The following is a 21,626-nucleotide window of genomic DNA, read 5'->3' as shown; positions in this document are numbered from 1 at the left end:
ATACACAAGAAACTGTATGAACGCAGATTAGACAGTGTTGATTGTGGTAGTGGTGGTGATGGTGGTGATGGTGATGATGATGATGATGACGACGGTGACGACAACGACGACGACGACGACAACGACGAAGACGACGATGATGGTGATAATGATGATAGTGATGAGATGATGATGATGATAACGACAGAGATGATAAATATACAGTGTAATGATTGGTGACAAAATCGAGACTGATGATAGACCATGATGACACCAATGGTGTCGATGCTGATTATGTTAATGGTTAATGATAACATAATTACTTATTCACAGAAATCATTTGAGATACATGTGTACCCCCCATATCTGATCTTACACTTAATCTCAGCCACACCAACATACATCAAATTATTATGGACAATTAACAGACTTCCAGCCGGGCATCAACTTTGTATGCCATCCTTAGCTGCATAGCCTTACATTACAGAAAGAGAGATGCATAGAGTTGCAGAGAAAAATATATACATTATATATTTATTTCTCTCTTTCTTTTTTTTTTTAATACAAAGCAGGCAGCAGACTTAAGTGACACCCCCTGCCACTTGCCATATCATTATAATGCAACTGTAAGTTTTCATTAGAAAAATACTGCATAATATGTCTCTCATAGACATCTTCTTGTAGCTCCATGGTCATCATTCCACCACAAAGGTTACAATTACAGCACCATTTTGTCTAGTCTCAATCATGCACCTTAGAGCGTTAAGACAAGACCAGATCCCAGAAGAAAACTATGCTACGTAATGTTGCTGCAGTTTATCAAGGAGGCATTCCTTCGCGGTGCACACAAAACGGCAGGCATCATGATGACTATCACCCGCCAACAGAGGGTGCCCTAGCTGACATCCATCTGGGTGGACTGCTCCTGGCTGTCCTGGTCCCACTCGTCCTCATCGGAGCCTTCAAAGTCCTGGAGGAATCCAACTGTGGGTGTGTGATAACACAGGTGAAAAAAAAAGAGGAAGGTAATTATAGTTTTTGTGACGTAATACGCAGCTCACATATCTCTTATATTTCAACTTTCAATACAGCATTCATATTTCGAGTCTTTTGATACATTCATGTCAGACTGAGATGCCATTTGTCGGGTAAGAATTACAAGGGCGTTTAAGGGGATGGCTAGAAACTGATCAGTGGGAATCAGTGGGAATGCTGGGGGATGATTGTTCCAATCCTTGTGGGAGTCATTTAAGAGTACATCATGTATCTATTGTTGTGTGAAAATTATTTGCTTCAGAATGGTCTCATATTCAAGTAATGTGCAGTTTAATGTTTCCAGGTTAGCATGCCTGGTCAGTGACGGGGCATTAATCTGCACATTACTTGAATATGAGACCGTTCTGAACTAAATAATTTTCTCACAACAGTAGATATATAATGTACTCTTAAATGAATCCCACAAGGATTGGAACAATCATCCCTCAGCATTCCCACTGATTCCCACAGATCAGTTACTAGCCATCCCCTTTAAGTTGCCACTAAACCCATCGTGTTCGAGGCAACTTAATGCCCTTCTCATTCTCAACCAACGTATTGCTAGTTAGTACATTTCCTAAATTTCATAAAATAATGTTCTTCTTGTGCAAGAGCAGTACTGTATATTACTTTTATGATACAGATATTACGCGAGCCTGATCATACTATTGATTTGGGAAAAAAGTGATTAAATAAAACTGAATTTTGCAAAAATGTAATTATACATCAGCACAAAGTTATCAGTAATCATTTCTCTGTTCTGGAACAGGGTAGTTATGGTACATGAAAATAACATGTATATAATGAAGCTCACAAAGGTTCTAATTCAATATCTTTGGCTGCATCATGCAAATATCATTCATGAAAATACTGACTACAAATCTTTCTGATCATATTGGGAATGATTTTTGGAGTCAGAAACAGGAATACACAGGGCCATGCTGAAATTTATGCCTCCAGTGAAAGAAGACATTTCCCTGAACAAGACGCCTTCCACAGGAGTAGCCTGTGAACCAACGGTCAGTACTGACCCTCATGCTTGGGGAAGTCGGGCAGTCTCCCCGCCAGCCTGGTCATCTCTGCAATGAGGTAGTTGAAGTGCTGCTCGGCCTCCAGCCGGTGGTCAGTGAAGTGGGGATCCATGAAGAGGGCGTGGAGGGGCAGTAAACCCTGTCTGACTGCATCCAGCCTGTTGGCAATGGTAAACATATCAGTAGAAACTTGTCACTAGTAATACACTCTGCCACACATCCAGTGTAATCCAACACAGCTTAACAAGGTCCCGATATTTACAAGCTCACACTTTCTGCGTAAACTTTTTTTCATTTGTCTTTTGTGCAAAGAGGAAATTCATACTTTCACGGAGCATTGCAAGAAATTAAAGGGAACTCAACCCAAAAAGCAATGTGGATTGAGTACAAGCATTACCATCAGTAGAACACATCCGTGAAAGTTTGGGGAAAATCGGACAATCGATGCAAAAGTTATGAATTTTTAAAGTTCTGGTGTTTGAACCGCTGGACGAGGAGACTACTAGAGGTTATGACGTATGAGTGGACAACAATATAAAGAAAATATAAAAGGAATTCCACAAAAATTCACTTTTCTAGCAAAATGAAAGAGTACTTGACTAACCGCTTTCAAAAAGCAGGGGGAATAAGTGCTACCCCTAACATATCTCAATATCAAGTTGATGGAATGTTTAATTTTCATGAAAAATGAATTCTTATTGAATTCCCTTTATATTTTCTTTATATTGTAGTCCACTCATACGTCATAACCTCTAGTAGTCTCCTTACCCAGCAGTTCCAACACCAAAACTTTAAAAATTCATAACTTTTGCATCGATTGCCTGATTTTCCTCAAACTTTCACTGATGTGTTCTACTAATGTTACTGCTTTCACTCAATCCACATTGCTCTTTGGGTTTACATTCCCTTTAACTGTGCCTTCCCATTCCCCTTTACTGAAAAGTGGATATTTTCGCGTGACTAATTTTTTTGCGCTCGGTCGGGCAAGAAGTGTGTTGCATGTTTTTAATTCCGTGGAATCAAGACATCAACTACTGGAACATACGGCAGGCAAAAATGATTTTGTGCTTTTATTTTTGTGCTAGGTTCTGGTTGCGCGAAATGCGCGAAAATTTTCACTTTTACAGTAATACATATCATGATTTCATTCGCAAGATTCTCCCATCAAGGCCATCTCTCTTTCTCCTTTGGATAACACTTGCCAACTGGGCTAGTGTCCTCATCCATTATTTTACTTGCCCCAAACAAAATATTGTGAGTTGTCACTGAAGAGACAAGTGAGCGTGTGGATATGTACTATCCTGATTTTTTTTTTGTTAAGTTTTTTGTTTGTTTGTTTGCTTTTAAACTAAAATTTACACTGAACCTGGAGATTAAATAATCAATTAAGACATTTTATGATGCCTGCACATAAACAGCAGAGCTTATAATAATTTCACATCAATATAGTCATTCCAGTTCAAGAAACTTAGATCTACTTTCCCCTTGAAACTAACATTTCTTTGGAAGTGTAACTTAAACTAACAAATCGTCACCACAAAAATATTTGGTGCTGCTGCTTCTGCAAAAAAGATGGTTCACAAACACATGCCCCTTTCCTTGTTCTTGACCCACCTGGGATTGTCAATATCCACCTCTGGATCCAGGGCCTGGAACTCCCTACACAGCATCATCACCAACGATGCTACCACCTGTTGGAATGGAAGAATCAAAGTTCGTTGGTGGACTATACGTAGATATGAACGCTCATCCAGCACCGTGACAAATTGACATAATATGTTGACGAGTGGAAGCGATTGTATCGCGTCATAAACAGATTCATATGGAAAAGATGCCTACACAAATGTGTCAGCAGGAGACATCATGGAATACAATGCACTGAAAAATATAAGTTTGATATAAGATTTTATCTAAAACAAAATGCCATGAGCACCGATAGGTGAACCTGTGCGCTATACACACAGCCACTATTATCATAACACAAAAAGAAAGAACAAAACAAAAAACCCTCAAATTTGTAAGAGTTTTGAATGAACATCAATGGGTGCTAATAGATTGGTATACTGCAGCAGGATAACAACACAGAGTGGAATGGGAGGGATTTGGAAAATAACTGAACACACAGAAAGCATTTTGACTGGTTGACCTCCTTACATAAGACCTATTAAATGATGCTAAAAAGCTATCAAAATCACAAGCTTTTCAACATATATATTTGATATTGATCAAATAGTACCACACTGCCATCAATGTCGAATAACATAACATATTGAGAATCTTCCCTTTAAGAATGTGGCGGTAGACCAGAATCCATGCCAGATCGGCCAACTCACCTCCTCACTGCACTGGCAGTCTGTGTCTAGGAGGAACGCTGCTCCTTCCTCATGAGTAGAAGTCACGTTGGCTAGGAGCACACCAACCTGTGGTTATGAAATGACGTTACATGCATGAAAGTTCATGAGAACCTTGATCCCATCACCCATCAAATCGGTCCTAACTTTTTATGAAAGTACGAAAGAGGGAGGCCATGACAAAATTCTATATTTCTCTCATCATATAATCTATACTTTTGGTTATTTCCTTATAATCTAATGCCTGTCTTCTCAACATAAGTGGTACACTATTAATCATCTTCCACGATCCTTGTTCAAAATATATCTAAGATCAAGACAATGAATGTTTCTAATGACACATTAAAGAGAAGAAGTTTGCTTTTGATCACACCTGGCAACAAGTGAGCTTTCCATCAACTCAAATTAAAGCAACTGCGTGCGACATGACTGTGACGCAATTTTGATTATCGGTACATCATCCAACTTGGCATCTACTAGGTTCCTGTAAACATCCGAATTGGTTCCTGTAAATAGCCCAGTTGGTAAAATGACTTAAAACATATCCTGTTTCCCCATTGTTTACTGCCACATAAATTGAATAACCCACATAATTGTTTCTGGATTTCTTATCTTATTCTTTTGGTTGCTGTTGTTGTTTTGTTTTTTCCCTGAGGGCAAAATTTCAATACTATCTATGGTGCACAAAAGGTGTATAATACAACAGTCAAACCTGTCTATAGCGACCACCATCTATAGCAGCCACTTTTTTTGTCTGCCTTGGGGTGGCCACTATAGACACGTTTGACTGTAGTTGCAAAAATGTCATCCAGGCTTTTACCATCCCAGCTATCTTGGTCATCTCGTGTTCTCCCATCTTCCCTGGCAATCCTTGGTAGACACACTGGTAGATTTGCAAGAGGAGACAGGTGTCTGCAGAGAAAGGATGAGTTACAACTCCTCAGTTATGATGCGGTGACTTCACAGACTTCTCAAATTCAACATACAATTATTGACACACAGAATAAGATGAATGCGTCACTTCTATTCAGCAATGATGAACATATTTAGGTTACAGCAAAAAGGTAGATATATGTGGAAAACCCAAAGGGGGGGGGGGGGGAATCCACAAGGCGAGAGGGTCTCGTCATGAGACTTCTTGACTTTTGTGTTCAAGTCTTGCGCAACTTTTGAGACTAAATTTGCAATGTCCGCACATACTGTTTCAAAACCACGCCCACTTTTGTAACTGCCGGAGTCAGAAGGAGGCGGATTCCGCCCCCCTCCGGTTTTAGCACAGCCAAAAAAGCCCGGCCTTATTAGGGTTAAGACACATACAATTGCACATACAAACATGAACATATATATATATATATAAATATGCATACTTTTTTCTTAAGTGGCATTGCACTGGGATGCTCTTTATATTTTGTTTTTGTTTTCTCTTCAACGCAAAGAGCTATCATGCTGACAATGCAATGAGTGACTATTCAGCATGAAGAGATATCTTTATACTACAATTTTGCAGACAAAAGTTCACACAAACAAGTACGCACACACACACACACACACACACACGTTACCTGAATGATTGCACATCTTCTGAGTGAGCAGCCAAGACTTTGTGAGGGTGGTGAGGAGAGAGAGGACCAGGCACCGAGTGTGCATGGGGCTCTCTGTCGAGAGGTGAGGCTGGAGGACCCCTGACGAAAGCAGTTCCAAAAATCTGATCGGAGGAGGGCAAGGTTTACTCTCATCAGCAAAGCTGGTTCAAAAACGTGCATCAGATACTTGATTGACATTACAAAGCAATACATATTGGGCTTGTATCTACACCATTCAGAGAGGCCTATGATGTCACACAGTATGCAATCTTTTAAAGAGGACCAATTACAGACAATTTAGTCATGTAAATAGTCCATATAAATCACGAAAATGGAGAGGGTTTTTTTGACATAACTCACAAGCACTTCTCACACAAATGATGCATGAAATATTTCACATCAAGGTAAATAAAAGTCTAAAGCACTATAATTTAAAGAAATAAAAACACAAAACACCTCAATGTCTTCATTTGGGGACTTGCACATTATCAAAGAATGCTGATTGCCAAGAAACTTGGTGTATGTATGAAGGGGCACCATATTCACTGTTCTCTAAGTATCTATATGTGAAAGTTCTTTTTTTCTTGGTTTTTTGCTCATTTATTTTTCATGAATATTTAACATAGTATTGTAAAACCAGAAACATTTGCAGCATGAATCTTTAATGAATTTGAGCCAATGGCCTTTTTCGTGGCATTACATTTTCATGAATTGCCACTGGCATTCAACGCATTGTGTAGAAAAAACAAATTGTGTACATTTTACTCTTGTGAATCTTGGTTCCTCACGAAATTGTAAAAGTTTTTATACATGTGAAAATTTGTGGTTCTACAGTACTCTCTGTAATTGAATATTCTTTTTCAGCTCGACAATGGCTTCACGGCAAGTTACGACCCATCAAACTTAAAAAGATTAGAAAGCTAATTACTTGTGCTACTCTTAAAGGCATTATTAACCATTTGAAAATGAAACAAAAACCCAGATTTAGCACTTCAAAATAGTTCTAAAATGTGAGTTAGGGATAGCAACGACCAATGTAAAAATTTTATTTATCATAATTCATGTTAAGTATTGTTAAATATACAAAATGTGAACAATAGATATAGTAGAATTGTTTCTAGACTAAACCACCTACAGTTATGGTTTATGAAGAAGAATAGTAATATCTCCTTTTGTTTTCGGCTTTAGTGCAAAATTTTTATGAGGTATGATGTTTTGTAATACAACTGACCTACACATATGCATCAAATGTGATAACTTGAACATTTTGTAAATCACTGCTCCCAAAGGTAAACAATGCCTTTAAAAACTGATGAGACAGAGTTACATCTCTGATGCCACAAATACTAAACACAGATTGCCAAGGAGGGCACCACTCTGGAGATGCCACCCTACACGAACCTGATGGCATCCTCTTCCTGTAGCTTCCTGGCTAGCTCAAGCAGTATCCTCAAGGCTGTGTCTTGTATAGTCGAGCTCTGACCGTTGGCACGCGGGATGCCCACAATTTTGACCAGTCTCTTCAGCAGCTGACAGCTTGAAGGCAGCAAGCTGGCTGGGATGAAGGATGACGACGATGACGATGATGACGAAGATGGAGATGATACTGCACTGTGATGACTGGCGTTTGGGAGATGGGCGACGGAAGAGCTTGGGGCCTGGGTCGGCTGCGTTGAGAAGATCATAACACGCACAAGCACAAAAAAAAAAGAATCAGTTTGCTTTCTTACAACCAGAACACCACTAGAACAGTAACAATCCCCTTGGTAAAATGCTGGTCACGGGAACAAACTGCTTTGAACAGAGTGACACAATGAAGTTGTAACTCATTCTTCATGAAAATGAGAAATATGAAGAGATGTGGCAATTAAAACAGACCAGCATATGGTCTATGTCACTGCCAGTATAGACTTGATTTCTGCATGTTCTATCTCCAACCTCTCAACCCTACTCTTAGAGCATGGATTGTACTTTTATTCATCACAGTAATATACATTTTCAAATCATAATATACAGGCAAATGATCATGTTATCATAAGATAAAGATTAAGCACCTTACAATGGGAAAATGCAGTAAAAAAAATTACAACCCAACTAACGTCTATAAGAGGGGCTGAGGGATCGATTTCCATCAGCGATGCGTCTCCTTCTCCCAGCCTGGTGGATTCCCTGTCTCCCTGGATGATGTGGGTGCAGACCGGTGGGCAGTGAGTGACCAGGGTGTGGAGGGTCTGCAGAGCTGCCTCAGCCACACCCCTGACCCTCTCTAGCTGCTCCTCCTCCTCTTCCCTGGATGCCTCTGGTGAACCATCGGAGCTCCCGCTGCCCCCGGGGCACGTGGAAGCAAGAGTAGAAGCGTCCGCACCGATGCTACTCAGTCGGACAGCGTCAATAAAATAAGTGAGCTGTTCCTCGAGTAATGGGAGCACCCCTACTATTGCAGTGGAATGGTCTGCAGTCAAAGACTTCTCAGCATGCTGAAGGAGGTGCCGCACTCTGGCAAAGGTAGTTCCGGTGCGGGCATTCTCAGTACAAGTAGAAGAGTTCAGCAGCATTGATATTGATCTCATAGCCAGGTTGTAGCTCTGACTAGTGGAATGTAGTTGAGGCAATTCATGCTTAAATCTTTGAAAAAAAAGAAGAAATAATTTGTGTTTTATAGTACATGCCATGAATAAAGTATTCAAAGTGCAATGTCAGCTATAACCACTTCTTTCTGTGATCACTTGAAAGATGCGTCTTCATTGCTTTTCTGCCAGAATACGAGTTGTCAATTATTCAAAAGAATAGAAGTGAACACACAAGAATAAGAAATCATCACAATGATTTGAGAACAATTCATCTTGTGGTTTAAAAAGGTTAAACCAGAGGCTCCTTCACACTTCCTTGATCATAAAGTTTGCATCCACGGAAGGAGACAGAATTGGGCAGGAGAGCTGCCGTAACGTGGCTCACAGAGGCAGCTGTGGTGTTCTATTGCTTTCTGCTCGTCATTTTTCGTAATTTTTGCTTTGTTTTATTCTGTTTTCACAAGTGACCAGAACAATCTAACTCCCTCGAGCCCACCAAGCAGTAATCTATATATCAAGATAAACCTCAAGGGGATTGTGGGTTATCTATTGATCAAAAAAGAAAAAAAATGACTGGAGAAATGAAACATGTGACAGATGTTATGGGCGTAGACCACAGTTTTCACTCACTCTTTGGGAGCACTTTGGACCGGTTTGTCTTCATCCCTGAGTGGATGGCGAGGGTTGAGGTAGTCACTGGCTGCCTGCAGTGCCTTAATGAGAGAGCCCAAGGTACCCTCATGGCAGCTGTACGCCTTGGACAGCGGCTGCTCCAGCAGACGACCAATCAGCTGCGCCGAAGAGAGATGACCTTCACGGCGCAGATGAACAAAACAAGAAACCATAACATGCCATGTTAGAGGTTGTATATCCCTTTGGGAAACGTCACAAAATTTTACATGGTTGTAGAATAATGTCTCTAAACATCATGTATGATATTTAACAGTAATACACCTCAGAGTTTAAAAATACAGAAATAAAAAAAAGAACATGTCACTCGAAAATGTGCTCCCTCTTTTGTCCCCAGAATAGCAGATGGAATCTTTTCGGGGTCTGAAAAAATTTCACTAGAAATCTATAACATTGTTTCTCCCTCCATCATAAAGAAGTTTCCAGTTTTATCAATCTGAGGAAAGGTCTGAATTACCTACCTCTACATTATAGCAGCTTCTGAAAGCAATCTAATTTTCAGGGTTGAAAAACAGACACACAAACTTTTCCAGGTTGCATCACATCCACTTCCATGCATATTGAGACATTTCCATTTCAACAGACTTGTAAGCAGGAGAGATCACAAACTTTGTGTAAACTGTAGCCGTCTTTGAAAGCTAACCCTGAGCATGCCGCACAAAGCAGTAGAAACCAACAGCACCATAGCAGCAACAATAGGCCCAAGTATCTCAAAGCATTTGAGATTCCAAGGGTTTGGACACAATGTCGAACAATAATTGTTTACCCCAAAGTGGAAGGTGGCAGCTCTCTTCAACCAAAACAACCGATCTTTCACACATGAAATTTTTGGCTTTGAAATGAGGCCTCAATAATTACAAGTCCTAAGGATTTGGCCAGAAGGTCGGATTAAAAACAAACTTAAATTGTCAGCAAGTAGTATTTTGAAGACTTGAGCACTAAAAAACAAAATTCAGATTATCTTTTCTTTTTTTTTTAAACACAGTAGTTAGCAGCCATCCCAGGGTCACTGATCTCAATTCACAGCAGTTGATAATCTGACAATAATGACCACTTGCACACATTGCAAGGCATAAAAAGATCATTACAAGAGAAACAAGGAAAAGTAGAAATTACGCGGTGCGTAATATATGTCCCCGGCGGAAGTAGCATTTTGTAGCAAAATGTACAATACAGGTCAAAAATCAAGGTCAAAGGTCAAAGAAGTCAAAGGTCAAAATTCTGTGTAGAAGCTTTGAAGCCCTCACCTAGTGCCATCACATAAAGCAAACGGAATCGAAATCGGGTTAGAAATGGCGAAGGAGTAGCATTTTGTAGCAAAATGTACAATACAGGTCAAAAAATCAAGGTCAAAGGTCAAAGAAGTCAAAGGTCAAAATTCTGTGTAGAAGTTTTGAAGCCCTCAACTAGTGCCATCACATAAAGCAAACGGAATCGAAATTGGGTTAGAAATGGCGAAGGAGTAGCATTTTGTAGCAAAATGTACAATATAGGTCAAAGGTCAAGGTCAAAGGTCACAACTGAAATTCTGTGTAGAAGTTTCAAAGCTCCCATGTAGTGCTCTCATATAAAGCAAACAGAATCAAAATCGGCTCATAAATGACAGAGAAGTAGCAAATTGAACATTTTGATCACACACGGACGGACACACGGACACACGGACGGACACACACACGGACGGACACACGGACACACACACGTACGGAGCCCGTTTCATAGTCCCCTGCTCGAACTCGTTCGGCGGGGACAACAAAACAGCCTTTCTGTAAAATTCACTGTTTGGGGTGCATGCCGTCTGTCTTTATGGCAACACTGGTGTACACTGTTTGTGAGCAGCACGTAAATTTCTTACCATTCGGATACGAGCTGGTCAGTGTCATCTTGGGAGATGGCACAAGGTCTTTGCGAGATGCCGATCTAGCACTTTCTTTCCTTCGCTGCTTACAGAAAGCCACTCTAGGACTCCGTGCTGGAAGATGAGAAAAGTCGGTCATTCGAAAGGAAGTTTTAAAGAAACCTGACCAGACTTACCTGATCTAGCTGTAATAACTGAACTTCAAACATCTACTATCTAGACAGAATAATTGCGGTGCTGCATTGCCTGATCCTCACACACAAATTATTGACAGTACGTCCCACTTTCTTTTCTTGGAAATCCATCAACAAGTTTGACCTACTCTTCATCTGTTTTGTCTAAAGCAAAGATATGCATCTTATGCCAGACACCAACTAGATGTGAAAAATACAGTACCAGTTTGGCACAAAATAATGCATTATGATTTGAAAATTGAAAGTAATCTGTCAGCGTCAACAATGGTTTGTCATTTCAACAATTGCAACTTCACCTTTTTCTAGCAGTGGGTTTCCTACACAAGACTGACTACTTAGAGATCGATGTTTAGAGGGCTTACAGATTCTTATCATATTCTCTTCTCACTTGAGGTACAGCATCATCACAAGCCAGAGTGTCTATTCCTACTTCAATGTCAGTTTCAGTAATACATTGTTTGCATGTTAACATCCCCAAGGCTTTACACACAAGCTGTGCCGCAGATTATAGGAAGTTCTTCACACACACCCGGACTCCTGGACAATGCTCTCTTGGGGCTGTGGGTGGTACCCCTACCCTCTTCCACAAGCCTCATCTTGACGCGGGCTGGCGATCGAGCCGGCGACCCCAGGGCAGGGTTAAGCTCCATGAAGGTCTCCTTTGTCGGGAAGCCACCATCCTGTTTGGGAGAAGGCTGGTCTCCGGTCTTTCCCACGAGAGTGGATCCATTGAACCGGGGGCCATTTCGTGGCGGTGTGATGGGATTGCGCGCAGCCATGGAGGAGAAGGAGGAGGAGGAGGAAGAACCGCCAGCCTGTTGGCGCTGCTCCAGACTGCGGTACAAGTTCTGGGCCTCGGCCAGCTCACGCTCCTTGAACTGAAGCTGTGTTTTCAGACTTTCTGCCTGTAGTGCAGATACAGAAAAGCATAAATTCATGCATGCCCGACACTTATCTTGGGGACTTGCTCAAAGTTGGGCAATCAATAACAGCATAGCTGACTATTAAGCACATCAATCTGAACTGAGTTGATCACCTTAATTTTCTGTAATGCACATGCTCACTCCATTTCAAAGGACTTGGGCAAGCTAAGCAAAATCAAAGCAGCTTATCTAGAATTTCCTCTCTGAGGAATCCAGATCATAACAAAAACATGCTAACTGAAGGATGGTTTTCAATGCAGTCATCTTGCATTGGTACCACAAAATCTGGAGCACAGATTCTAGTCAACTTGAGAATAGCTCTTCTTTTATCAACTTTTGTTGCCGGGTGTCACTGGCGACTCTTGGAATTGAGGGTCCACCAAAATTTTATGTATGCAGGACACACACATCGAACTTCAAATTATTCCAAGTTCTGGTTACATGTGCTTTAATTCAAAAACATCCACAGGTTATAAGGTTTAGTGTCTCACCTCTCTTGCTAATTCCTTTTCCTTCTCCGTCTGGTCCCGCCTCCATCTTTCCTCCAGTTCCACCTTCTCGCTCTTCATGCGGCTGACTTCGGCCTTGGTCTTGCCCAGGTTCTGTCGTAGTACTTGGATTTCTCCGTCCTTAGAGAACCTTTCCAATTTCAGGGAGTCCAGCTGCGTGGCAGAAGGGTCAAGGACTAAAGCTGTTTGCCACAAAATTCAGTAAAATTCTGTCCAAATGATGCACACAAAATCAATATCATGGCCATATGGAGACATATAGCGAATATTCTAACAAGAATGGAAACATGACATTTGACAAAATAATGAATCATGAAAAAAAGGCACCTCTGGATAAAACTGTGCAATACTTGGGTCACATACAGAGGAATATTACCTTTAAACAATTATGAAAACTCATTTCTCATGTTTCTCTGGTAGAGAATCTCACACATAACAAGTTAGCCTTTTATCATTTTACACTTTACTGCCTGGATGCAATCCAAACATCTGGACACAAAACTGGACCAATTTGTAAGTACGACACACATTTAGACCAATAAGTAGTCTATTCTGTTTTGTACTACCTTGTAGAACAGCTCTATCATAGCTCTGGTGTAGCCCCACCCCCATTTCAAAAGAAGGAAAAAAAAAGTATTAAATGAATTCTGAAGAGTAAGGTTTATGACACATCATTTGTTTATACCAATGTTGTGACACTCACAGAGTAAGAAGTCTTCAGCACAAGACACTCAAAGGCTGCTTTACAAGATTTTGCATAAAAAAAAACATGGTTTTGAAACACAGCTTTGAAATACGGTTTTGAAAAAGGATTTGCCAGAGGAGATTTTGCAAGAGTTTCTCCCGAGCATGTTCCTGGCTAGGCTCGCTGTGACTGTGCCATTGTGCATCTCATTATGTGCAGCTTGTCCCTTGGCAAGTGGGTGAACAGGACATGCACAAGTGTGACATCATTTAGACCGTGTCTGAGAATGCGGCTACATTTATAGGACTTTCTAAACCTCGTTTCTAGTGAAACACGGTTTTGAATCGCACCTCCACAGTGCATTTCAAAACCATGTTTTGAAATGAGGTTTGCAATCGTGACTACCATTTATAGTAAACTATAAATCACAGAACAGAATCAAGACCATGTTTTGAGCCAGAAAAGTTTACTATGTAAAACACACCCTTAGATAAAGTGGAATTTGTGTATAACTCCCCTGCAACCTGTAATGTCTTTGGAAATAACAGACTTAACATTACTCTTACCTCTGCCTTAAATTTTTGACATTCTGCCTTCGTCTTCTCCAGCTGCTGGGCCATGTAGCTGGTTTCCGCAGAGTCTCCAATCCTGCTCTGAAGGGGCAGGTCTGGTGATCCAGAGGATGTGCATCCCGTGGGAGGGGTCAGTTGCTTGCTCTCCCCACCCTGGTGGATGACGTGGGCCGACAGATTGTAGCGCACCTCTTTCGTCGAGTTAGATTGCTTCTTTACCTGTTCTGATGTCCCCTGGGTAGACACTGTGAATCCCTGCGACTGGGGAGCATTCTTGCTGCGGAGGGGTACACTAACGTTAGACTGCTGCAGCAGAGGGCATTTGCCGGTGGGCCGAGACTCGGTGGCTTTCTTCAGCCTATTCTGGCTGGAGGAGAAGGGCGGAGAGCTCTTCATGCCTTCCTGCGAGGAGGACTGGCGGCCCATGTAGATCTTTGCTGGTACCTGCACGTAGGACACGTTTGACTGCTTGACCTGCTGCTCTCGTTGGCGAGGCATGGCAGGTGGTTGCTTATGCTGGACTCTGTTGCTCGAACTGGGAGGAACGTTGGGGGATCTGGAGGCAAGGGGCTTGAAAGCAAAGCCATGTGAACGTACATGTTTCTTCGTCTTGGCTCCATATTCATTACATGAATGCGCAACATCATCCATTTCAAGTGCTCTGTCGTAATCACTCATGCTGCTAGTAGAGGCAACATTGGGGCCCTGCGAGGGCATCTGACTGAGTGCCTGGGACTCAATGTAATCAAGTTTTTCCAAATCATCTGCCGTAAAACTGTCCTCAAAGTCCTGGAAAGGGTCTGTCTCTGCCTGCATCTTGTCCCCACCAATTCTTGGCTTCTTGCTGGGGGCAGGATATGCCATGCTGTGTTTTGGCGAGTCGACAGTTCGAGAGAGCTGGGTGCTATATCCCGGTCCAGAAAACAGAGGATTTATAGCCATGTTACATCATTAGCCCTGCCAAGATCATCATGTTCCCGTACATTTCTGGATGGGTAATGATAGCAAAAACAAATGAAAACAAATGAAAACACATACTGTAGATGTCCATGCAGCATCAAAACATGTTACATGATTACATGTTTCTTGCTCATATTTTTTATTATCAAGTACAATACAGCTCCTGAACATAGAGATGTGTATCTACAACCATGTTCAGGATTGTAACTTCAGTTTCAAGGTATTCCCATAGTCAGTGTGTGCTCTCTGCAGCAAGACAGCCCCTTCTTCATGGAGATATTTACAATACGCAGACAAATCAGGTCCTCCCCCCCCCCATATGCAGTCTGAACTCCTACAATATGCAAGTAGCTGTGTGGTTAAGCTGTGTGAGCAAGTCCAAATTGGCCCAGTATGATGATGCCACCAAAGTTACACATACGATCTATTGCATCCACAAACACATCATTTAAATCATTTTGAAGTTACTACACTTATAAGTACTGTGGTACAGTAGGCACATATTCTACTTGAGTGGTAGATCCTACTGGAGGAAATTTCAGAATACCAGTTTTGCGCTATAGAAATTTTCAATTTAAGTGTATTTAACCAAGCATACAAGAGGTTGACCGAAAGATCGGTCTGTATCTTGTCGGGGATATGTTCCGTGGAGACTGTGTCTAGCTTCACGGAATCCCCTTATACAGACTGAAGGCTGTCCTACAGGTTACTGTAGGGGGATACTTTAGCACAGAAACGGATTCACTGGTGATCAGTTATCACTAAAATGCATAGAAGTGCACGACTTCTATATCCTTCGGTTATCACCGTGTGTTGCGTGTTTCAAATTTGGGCGTTGTACGGAGGGATGCTCTAGCACGAAAACCTCTTTGCCTGTGATCAGTTATCACCACAGAGTACAGACGCACACGCAGCATGTGCGCTTATATACCTTTGGGTATCACCATGTGTTAGCGTACGGATGTATTATTAGCATGTCAACGAGCTGGTTGCTTTGTCCTTTTGCATGAAAATTCCACTTAAGTCTTTTATTTTTCAAACAGCTGGTAAGCGCATTGTATTCATGAAATGTTTATTAGGACACTTCGACAGTGAATTAGACACAATTGAGAAGGGTGAGGTACCTCACCCAATTCTCCATAGGGACAGTGGTTAAGAGTCCCCCTACAGCGACATGTATGACATGCTTCCATAGCCTGTCTACAGAGGAGAGCCGTGAATGTCAAAAAATGATTAAAAAACTCCTGCGGACAGACAGATTTTTCTGTCCTTTAGAGGTGAATATCTGCAATCGTGCAATTTATGGCCCTATATCATCGGTACCTCATTCTTAGTGTGCCAAGGTGATATCCCATGAACCACCGCGCACTGAGCAATCGGCAAGCCGCTCTTGTTGTATCGAACGCTGTTTGACAAGTGTAATGTCACCAAAGCCCTCCTCACCCTGCGATTTTGACACGTCAAACACTGCGCGATATTGCATGTCTTTGCTCTCCACTGCATGATTATCGAGCTTTAACGTTACATTTACAATGTTGCATTGCAGAAAATTGCCATGGTCATGGCGCAAAGTGTGAAGAAGTTTGCGATCTAGCTACCCACATCATTAGATACGCAAATACGGTATTTTTATGTTTCGTTCATCCATCCGCCACCACCGCAATTCGCGCAAACTGCCCGTCGCAGGCAGGAGAGGCTTGTGTGTGTGTGTGTGTGCGTGCATGCGTGTAGAGGCTGCTCGTAAATTGAAACTGTACAGACGGTAACAGACTGGCGGATCAGTATTTATAAGATTTTTGTGGATTTTTTTTTTTCATTATTTCACAAAATAATTTTGCCAAGGACAGTGGACATAAATATGCCTTCTAAAATAGGTTAATTAGTGATCCCCTGCTATAGATAAACGCAGTATCCATTCATTTAAAACCATGAACGAAGGACAAAAGTTTACAACTGTTGAGATTCGTTGCGTGCCATGCATGCAGAGCACCCTGTCTCTGCTCGGCTCAATCATGCCACGCAGGGAAGGGCATTAGAGCAACGGTGTGGCGTACCGTGAGTGCTTTAATTTCATTAGGCACACACACCTCCAAAGCAAGATCCCACACACCTGCACACAGGTATAGTACTGGAGCACATGCTGTCGACCCGCGGTGCCTGATAGGTATGGTAAGGGTACCACCTATCGGCAGGGTTGTACCTTGACATCGCTCGGCACCCTGCGTATCATGGCTGTTTGCGTATAGAATGAAAAGGTACGCGTGGGATTAAGTGCCACTAGCTATGAAAACAATAAAAACGAAGAAACGAAAATCAAACTCATAAACAAACTAACAAACCAAACTAAACACGTTTCAATTACACATCCGCTCAGTACCAGTAACGACGCATGACTGTGAAATTCACGTGTATTACCTATGGAGAGTAGGGGTGCCGATCATGAGGTACCCTTTCAAGCCACGCGAAGAAAATGCATCGCATGCACTAAAATTGCGTTATTTCACTATGGGGATTCAGAATCTAGAAGACGGTCACGACATTCGAAACTGCAGTATTTATGGCATATTTGAGGTAAAAATTAGGCGAAATTGTTTTACACTTTTGGAATAAACAAGCTGCAGATCCTTAGCCTGGGTGACGATAGGTGGTACCCTCAATCATACTCAGATTCACATGCACTGCTCAATTAGGGTAAAATCTCGCACCGATCATGATAGGGCTGTAAAGTGCATGACTGTCTGAATTTCATCATGAAGGGTTGAAATTCGTCTTTTTTGTGGTTTGGAGCCCCACAAAAGCCCGGAAATGGAACGGCTGTCAAAAAGTAACCCGACCACACAATTTTGTAGGCGACTGAATCGAGTGGTTTACTGCTACGACTCTAACGCATTTAAAAATAAATTACGTTGACCAGGAAAATCACAGAAGTTAGACTGCACTGAAGGAAGAAATATGGCATCTATCATAGACTATAGTTAGCCTGACCAGACACTGTGCTGCGCACAGGGTCTGACATGCGCGAGTGTTTCAACGTTGTAAACGACCGTCACTATTGACGGCAAAATCACATAAAATACCTTTTATTTTGTATGATTTTAAGAGTAATATAATTTGCAACACTTACCTACAGCGTATTTTCCTGATGGTTGAGTTGAATTCGGCGTTTTGTTGGTATCCAGACCTTATTGTTAAATTTTTCGGAGTAGATCGTGCGGTGGCATCTTTTCCTTTGAGAGCTTCACAAAATCAACAAACTACCACGCATGCGCATTCAGAATTGGTTGCTTTTTACGTACGCCCGTGCGCCCGTGCGTTTCATGTGTTACGTAAAGCTTGTAGTAGATCCGCGCGTGCTGCATCGGCAATGATTTGACCTTTTTTAGTCGGGGTCATCCGACTATCTCATCACTTCCGCCCCGACTTCCTACGTTGTAGTATACGAGAGTGAATGCCATTCATATAACACGCAGATGAGGAGTGAAGCAGTAAGGACGTTTACAGACCTGATTTCAGCCACGGATTTCGGTAAGTTTTTGACATAATTAAACAAAAAATCGCACACCGATTATTGAATGATGGTCATAGATTACGATAATTCCTTATATTTTAGTTTTCCACGATTAATAAAGATATTCATGAAGGAAACAGTGAACCATAACAACGTCTGCGAAGGAATAGAGGTGCAGCCGATGAAGAAATGAACATAAGAAGTATATGAAAGAAAATGATTCAACTGCATTTTTTAAACCTATCACTACAAAAGAAGTGATAGATATTGTTTGTAGTTTAGCTAATGGTAAAAGTTCTGGGTTTGATGGTGTGAAAATTGATTTGGTAAAAAAAGTTATTCATATTATTTGTTATCCTTTATGTGAAATTTTCAACTTGTCTATGACAAGTGGCATTGTACCGAATCAAATGAAATTAGCTAAAGTGGTTCCAATATATAAATCTGGACCTGAGGAAGAGATATGAAACTATCGACCAATCTCAATATTACCTGTATTTTCAAAGGTTTTAGAAAAATGTATGTATGATAGATTATCCAAATTTTTAGACACATGCAATGTATTGAATAAGTCTCAGTACGGTTTCCGAACGGGGCACTCCACATCTTCTGCTTTGATTCAGTTTACTCATCGTGTTATTAATGTATTGAAAAATAAACAGATTATGGCTGGACTTTTCTTAGATTTGAGCAAAGCATTTGACACATTAGATCACTTTGTATTAATTGATAAATTGTATATTTATGGTATCAGAGGCATTGTATTACAATGGTTTGAAAATTATTTGAAAGATCGTAAGCAATTTGTTGAAATCAATAATATACAGTCTGAAACATCTTCCTTAAAATGTGGAGTGCCTCAAGGGTCAATACTGGGACCACTATTGTTTATAATATATGTGAATGACATGTGCAATATATCTCCTGCTTTGGATATTATTCAATTTGCGGATGACACCAGTATTTTCATTTCTGATACAGATATTCACAGATTAAACATCAAGCTTAATGACGAAATGGAAAAAATTTTGATTTGGCTTCAAAGAAATAAACTTGTATTGAATGTAAAAAAGACTCATTTTATTGTTTTTAGTAACAGATGTATAGATCGTAATGATGTTAAGATTACATTAAAGAGTGAGGAGATAAAACGTGTTTCAAGTTTAAAATTTTTAGGTGTTATCATTGATGAAAAATTATCATGGAATGAACATATTGGTGTCATCTGCAATAAATTGTCTAAGAGTGCTGGAGTGTTGAACAAGCTAAGATTTTTTCCTAGAAATATATTGTTGATGTTGTACAATACACTCTTTGCACCCCATATTAACTATTGTATTACGTCATGGGCCAGTACCACAGAACGAAATATGAGTCGACTGTTCAAATTACAAAAACGTGCAATACGAATTATATTTAATTCTTCATATTATGCCCATACTCAGCCAATGTTTGTCTCTTTAAAAGTTCTGAATATTTATGATATACATATTTTCCAAATTGCTATTTTATGTTTATGTGTTCACACAACCTCCTCCCTACTTCTCTGCAAGAATATTTCACTTTAAATCGGTCCATTCATCATTATTATACAAGAAATTCTACTGATTATCATCTCCCGTCCGTACGTACCTCTATGCTCAAAAATTCTGTTTTCTATAGAGGCCCTTTAGTATGGAATGATTTACCATACGAAATAAGAACTATCTCTTCACTAAATCAATTCAAGAAGAGATATAAGTTGTACTTATTAGATTTATATAACTTACAATGATTTTGCCACATATAAAGCGATGTGTCACCTCATATTGTGTGTGTGTGTGTGTGTGTGTGTGTGTATTAATCTGCAAATCTGAATGAATTATTTTGTCATCAGGGTCCAACTTCATATAAGGCAAACAGCCTTCCTGTTGTGCCCTTACACTTTTATAATGTTTCTTTTTCATTTTCTCCTCTGTCCTGCAGAGGATTGTATGATTGTAAATGTGTTAATGTGTTTTTTGTTGTGTATCAATTGTGATGTTTTTTATGAAAGTGTTGAAATAAAGAACTAAACTAACTAACTAAAGCTTCGCGACAGCGGCTGCGTGTAGTTAAGACTATACTACACTGTAGTATGATCTAAATCAATGTTAGAGCTAACTATACACAGCCCAGTCGCTGTACATGGTACGTCGCATAGCGTAACAGCGTCTGGTCGGGCTATGTTAGAGCCTGTTTCTATCTACAGTTACGTTTCTAGACCCTCGTACTAGCTAGAGTCGTAGTCGTACCTCGAATCCAGGATCCATATCCACTCAAACACAACCTCTGCACTGTAGTCTGTATGTCTAACTAATTAGATTTCTACTGTATTCTCTAGGTATCTTCTCGATCACGTTCATTCACCCTGCCCTTCCAGCCTTGCTTTCCTGCCTGCCTGCAGAGGAGTGCAGCTATAGACTAGCTAGCTAGCCCTCAAACGGGGAAAACATCTTGAGAGGGGGGTCAACGAAGGTCTTTGCTTTAATGTGACTGTACGGTAAGTCTTGTTTATGATGATGGCGACCGAGCGAGAAGAGGTCTGTCATTAATGTCCCGTTTGTCGTGTACAGTTTTGAGTCATTTAACATTTCTGTTACGATAGAATGTTACGTTAACAAGAGAAAGTAACGACATACCACGTCGCGGTTAAGCTGATAGAGCAACTGAAATCTTCCGGCAAATTCTCACGGATCCGTCCCACACACTAACCACCGTACCACGAGTTCCTCAGCTGTCAGCGCAGCGCCATGTTTTCGAAGTCTATGCGGACGATACCATTCATACTGAAGGGTTCTTCCCATTATCAATTACTTATACGTCATTGAATAATGCTAGAATGTAGCTTGAAAATAAATAAAAAAAACCAAGCTGACTTTCATGAATTGGCATAATTTTATATAGTGTACATATTAATTCTGATCTGTATTATTTCACGATCAATTCAGTGATACCTAAGTCAGACTACCTACCTGTAATGAGAATCACCGAACCTATCGGTGCACCGTGCTCACCATCCTTGTAGGCCACTGCGCGCGTGTTTGTAGTGTGAAAATCACCGATCTCTTCGATCATCAGTGCAGCAAGTGGTGGAAATGCTTGAATAGTGTATAAACAAATAATGATCGTTGGTACAAATCAAAGAGCATAAACCGTCGTG

At 40.8% G+C, this 21,626-nt stretch overlaps 1 protein-coding gene across 1 annotated transcript; it reads right to left on the bottom strand.

Moving 5' to 3' along the window:
* Nucleotides 1-874: 874 nt before the first annotated feature.
* Nucleotides 875-21,225, bottom strand: LOC139717371 (uncharacterized). The gene is made up of 14 exons (XM_071628875.1): nt 21,106-21,225; nt 13,972-14,964; nt 12,703-12,873; nt 11,818-12,193; nt 11,092-11,208; nt 9,180-9,360; nt 8,079-8,604; nt 7,381-7,646; nt 5,959-6,101; nt 5,217-5,308; nt 4,379-4,465; nt 3,660-3,736; nt 2,046-2,203; nt 875-963 (listed from the first exon to the last, which is right to left on the bottom strand). Exons 2-14 carry the CDS (start codon nt 14,917-14,919, stop codon nt 875-877), a joined length of 3,231 nt encoding a protein of 1,076 aa, XP_071484976.1. The 5' UTR covers nt 14,920-14,964; nt 21,106-21,225.
* Between the last annotated feature and the right edge of the window lie 401 nt (nt 21,226-21,626).

The sequence above is a fragment of the Diadema antillarum genome, unplaced genomic scaffold (assembly GCF_040938485.1).
Source record: "Diadema antillarum isolate AM-2024a unplaced genomic scaffold, OU_Dant_1.0 scf00000074, whole genome shotgun sequence".
Taxonomy (NCBI): Eukaryota; Metazoa; Echinodermata; class Echinoidea; order Diadematoida; family Diadematidae; genus Diadema; species Diadema antillarum.
Note: the sequence above shows the minus strand (reverse complement) of the source record. Positions and strands in the feature narration are given on the sequence as shown.

Excerpts from the sequence above, each read along its gene's own strand:
- LOC139717371 (XM_071628875.1), bottom strand. The coding sequence starts at position 14,919 with ATGGCTATAAATCCTCTGTTTTCTGGACCGGGATATAGCACCCAGCTC. Across the intron at positions 11,209-11,817 it reads AGCATTGTCCAGGAGTCCGG|CACGGAGTCCTAGAGTGGCT; the intron begins GTGTGTGTGAAG and ends CTCATCTTCCAG. Across the intron at positions 8,605-9,179 it reads GTCCAAAGTGCTCCCAAAGA|ATTTAAGCATGAATTGCCTC; the intron begins GTGAGTGAAAAC and ends TTTTTTTCAAAG.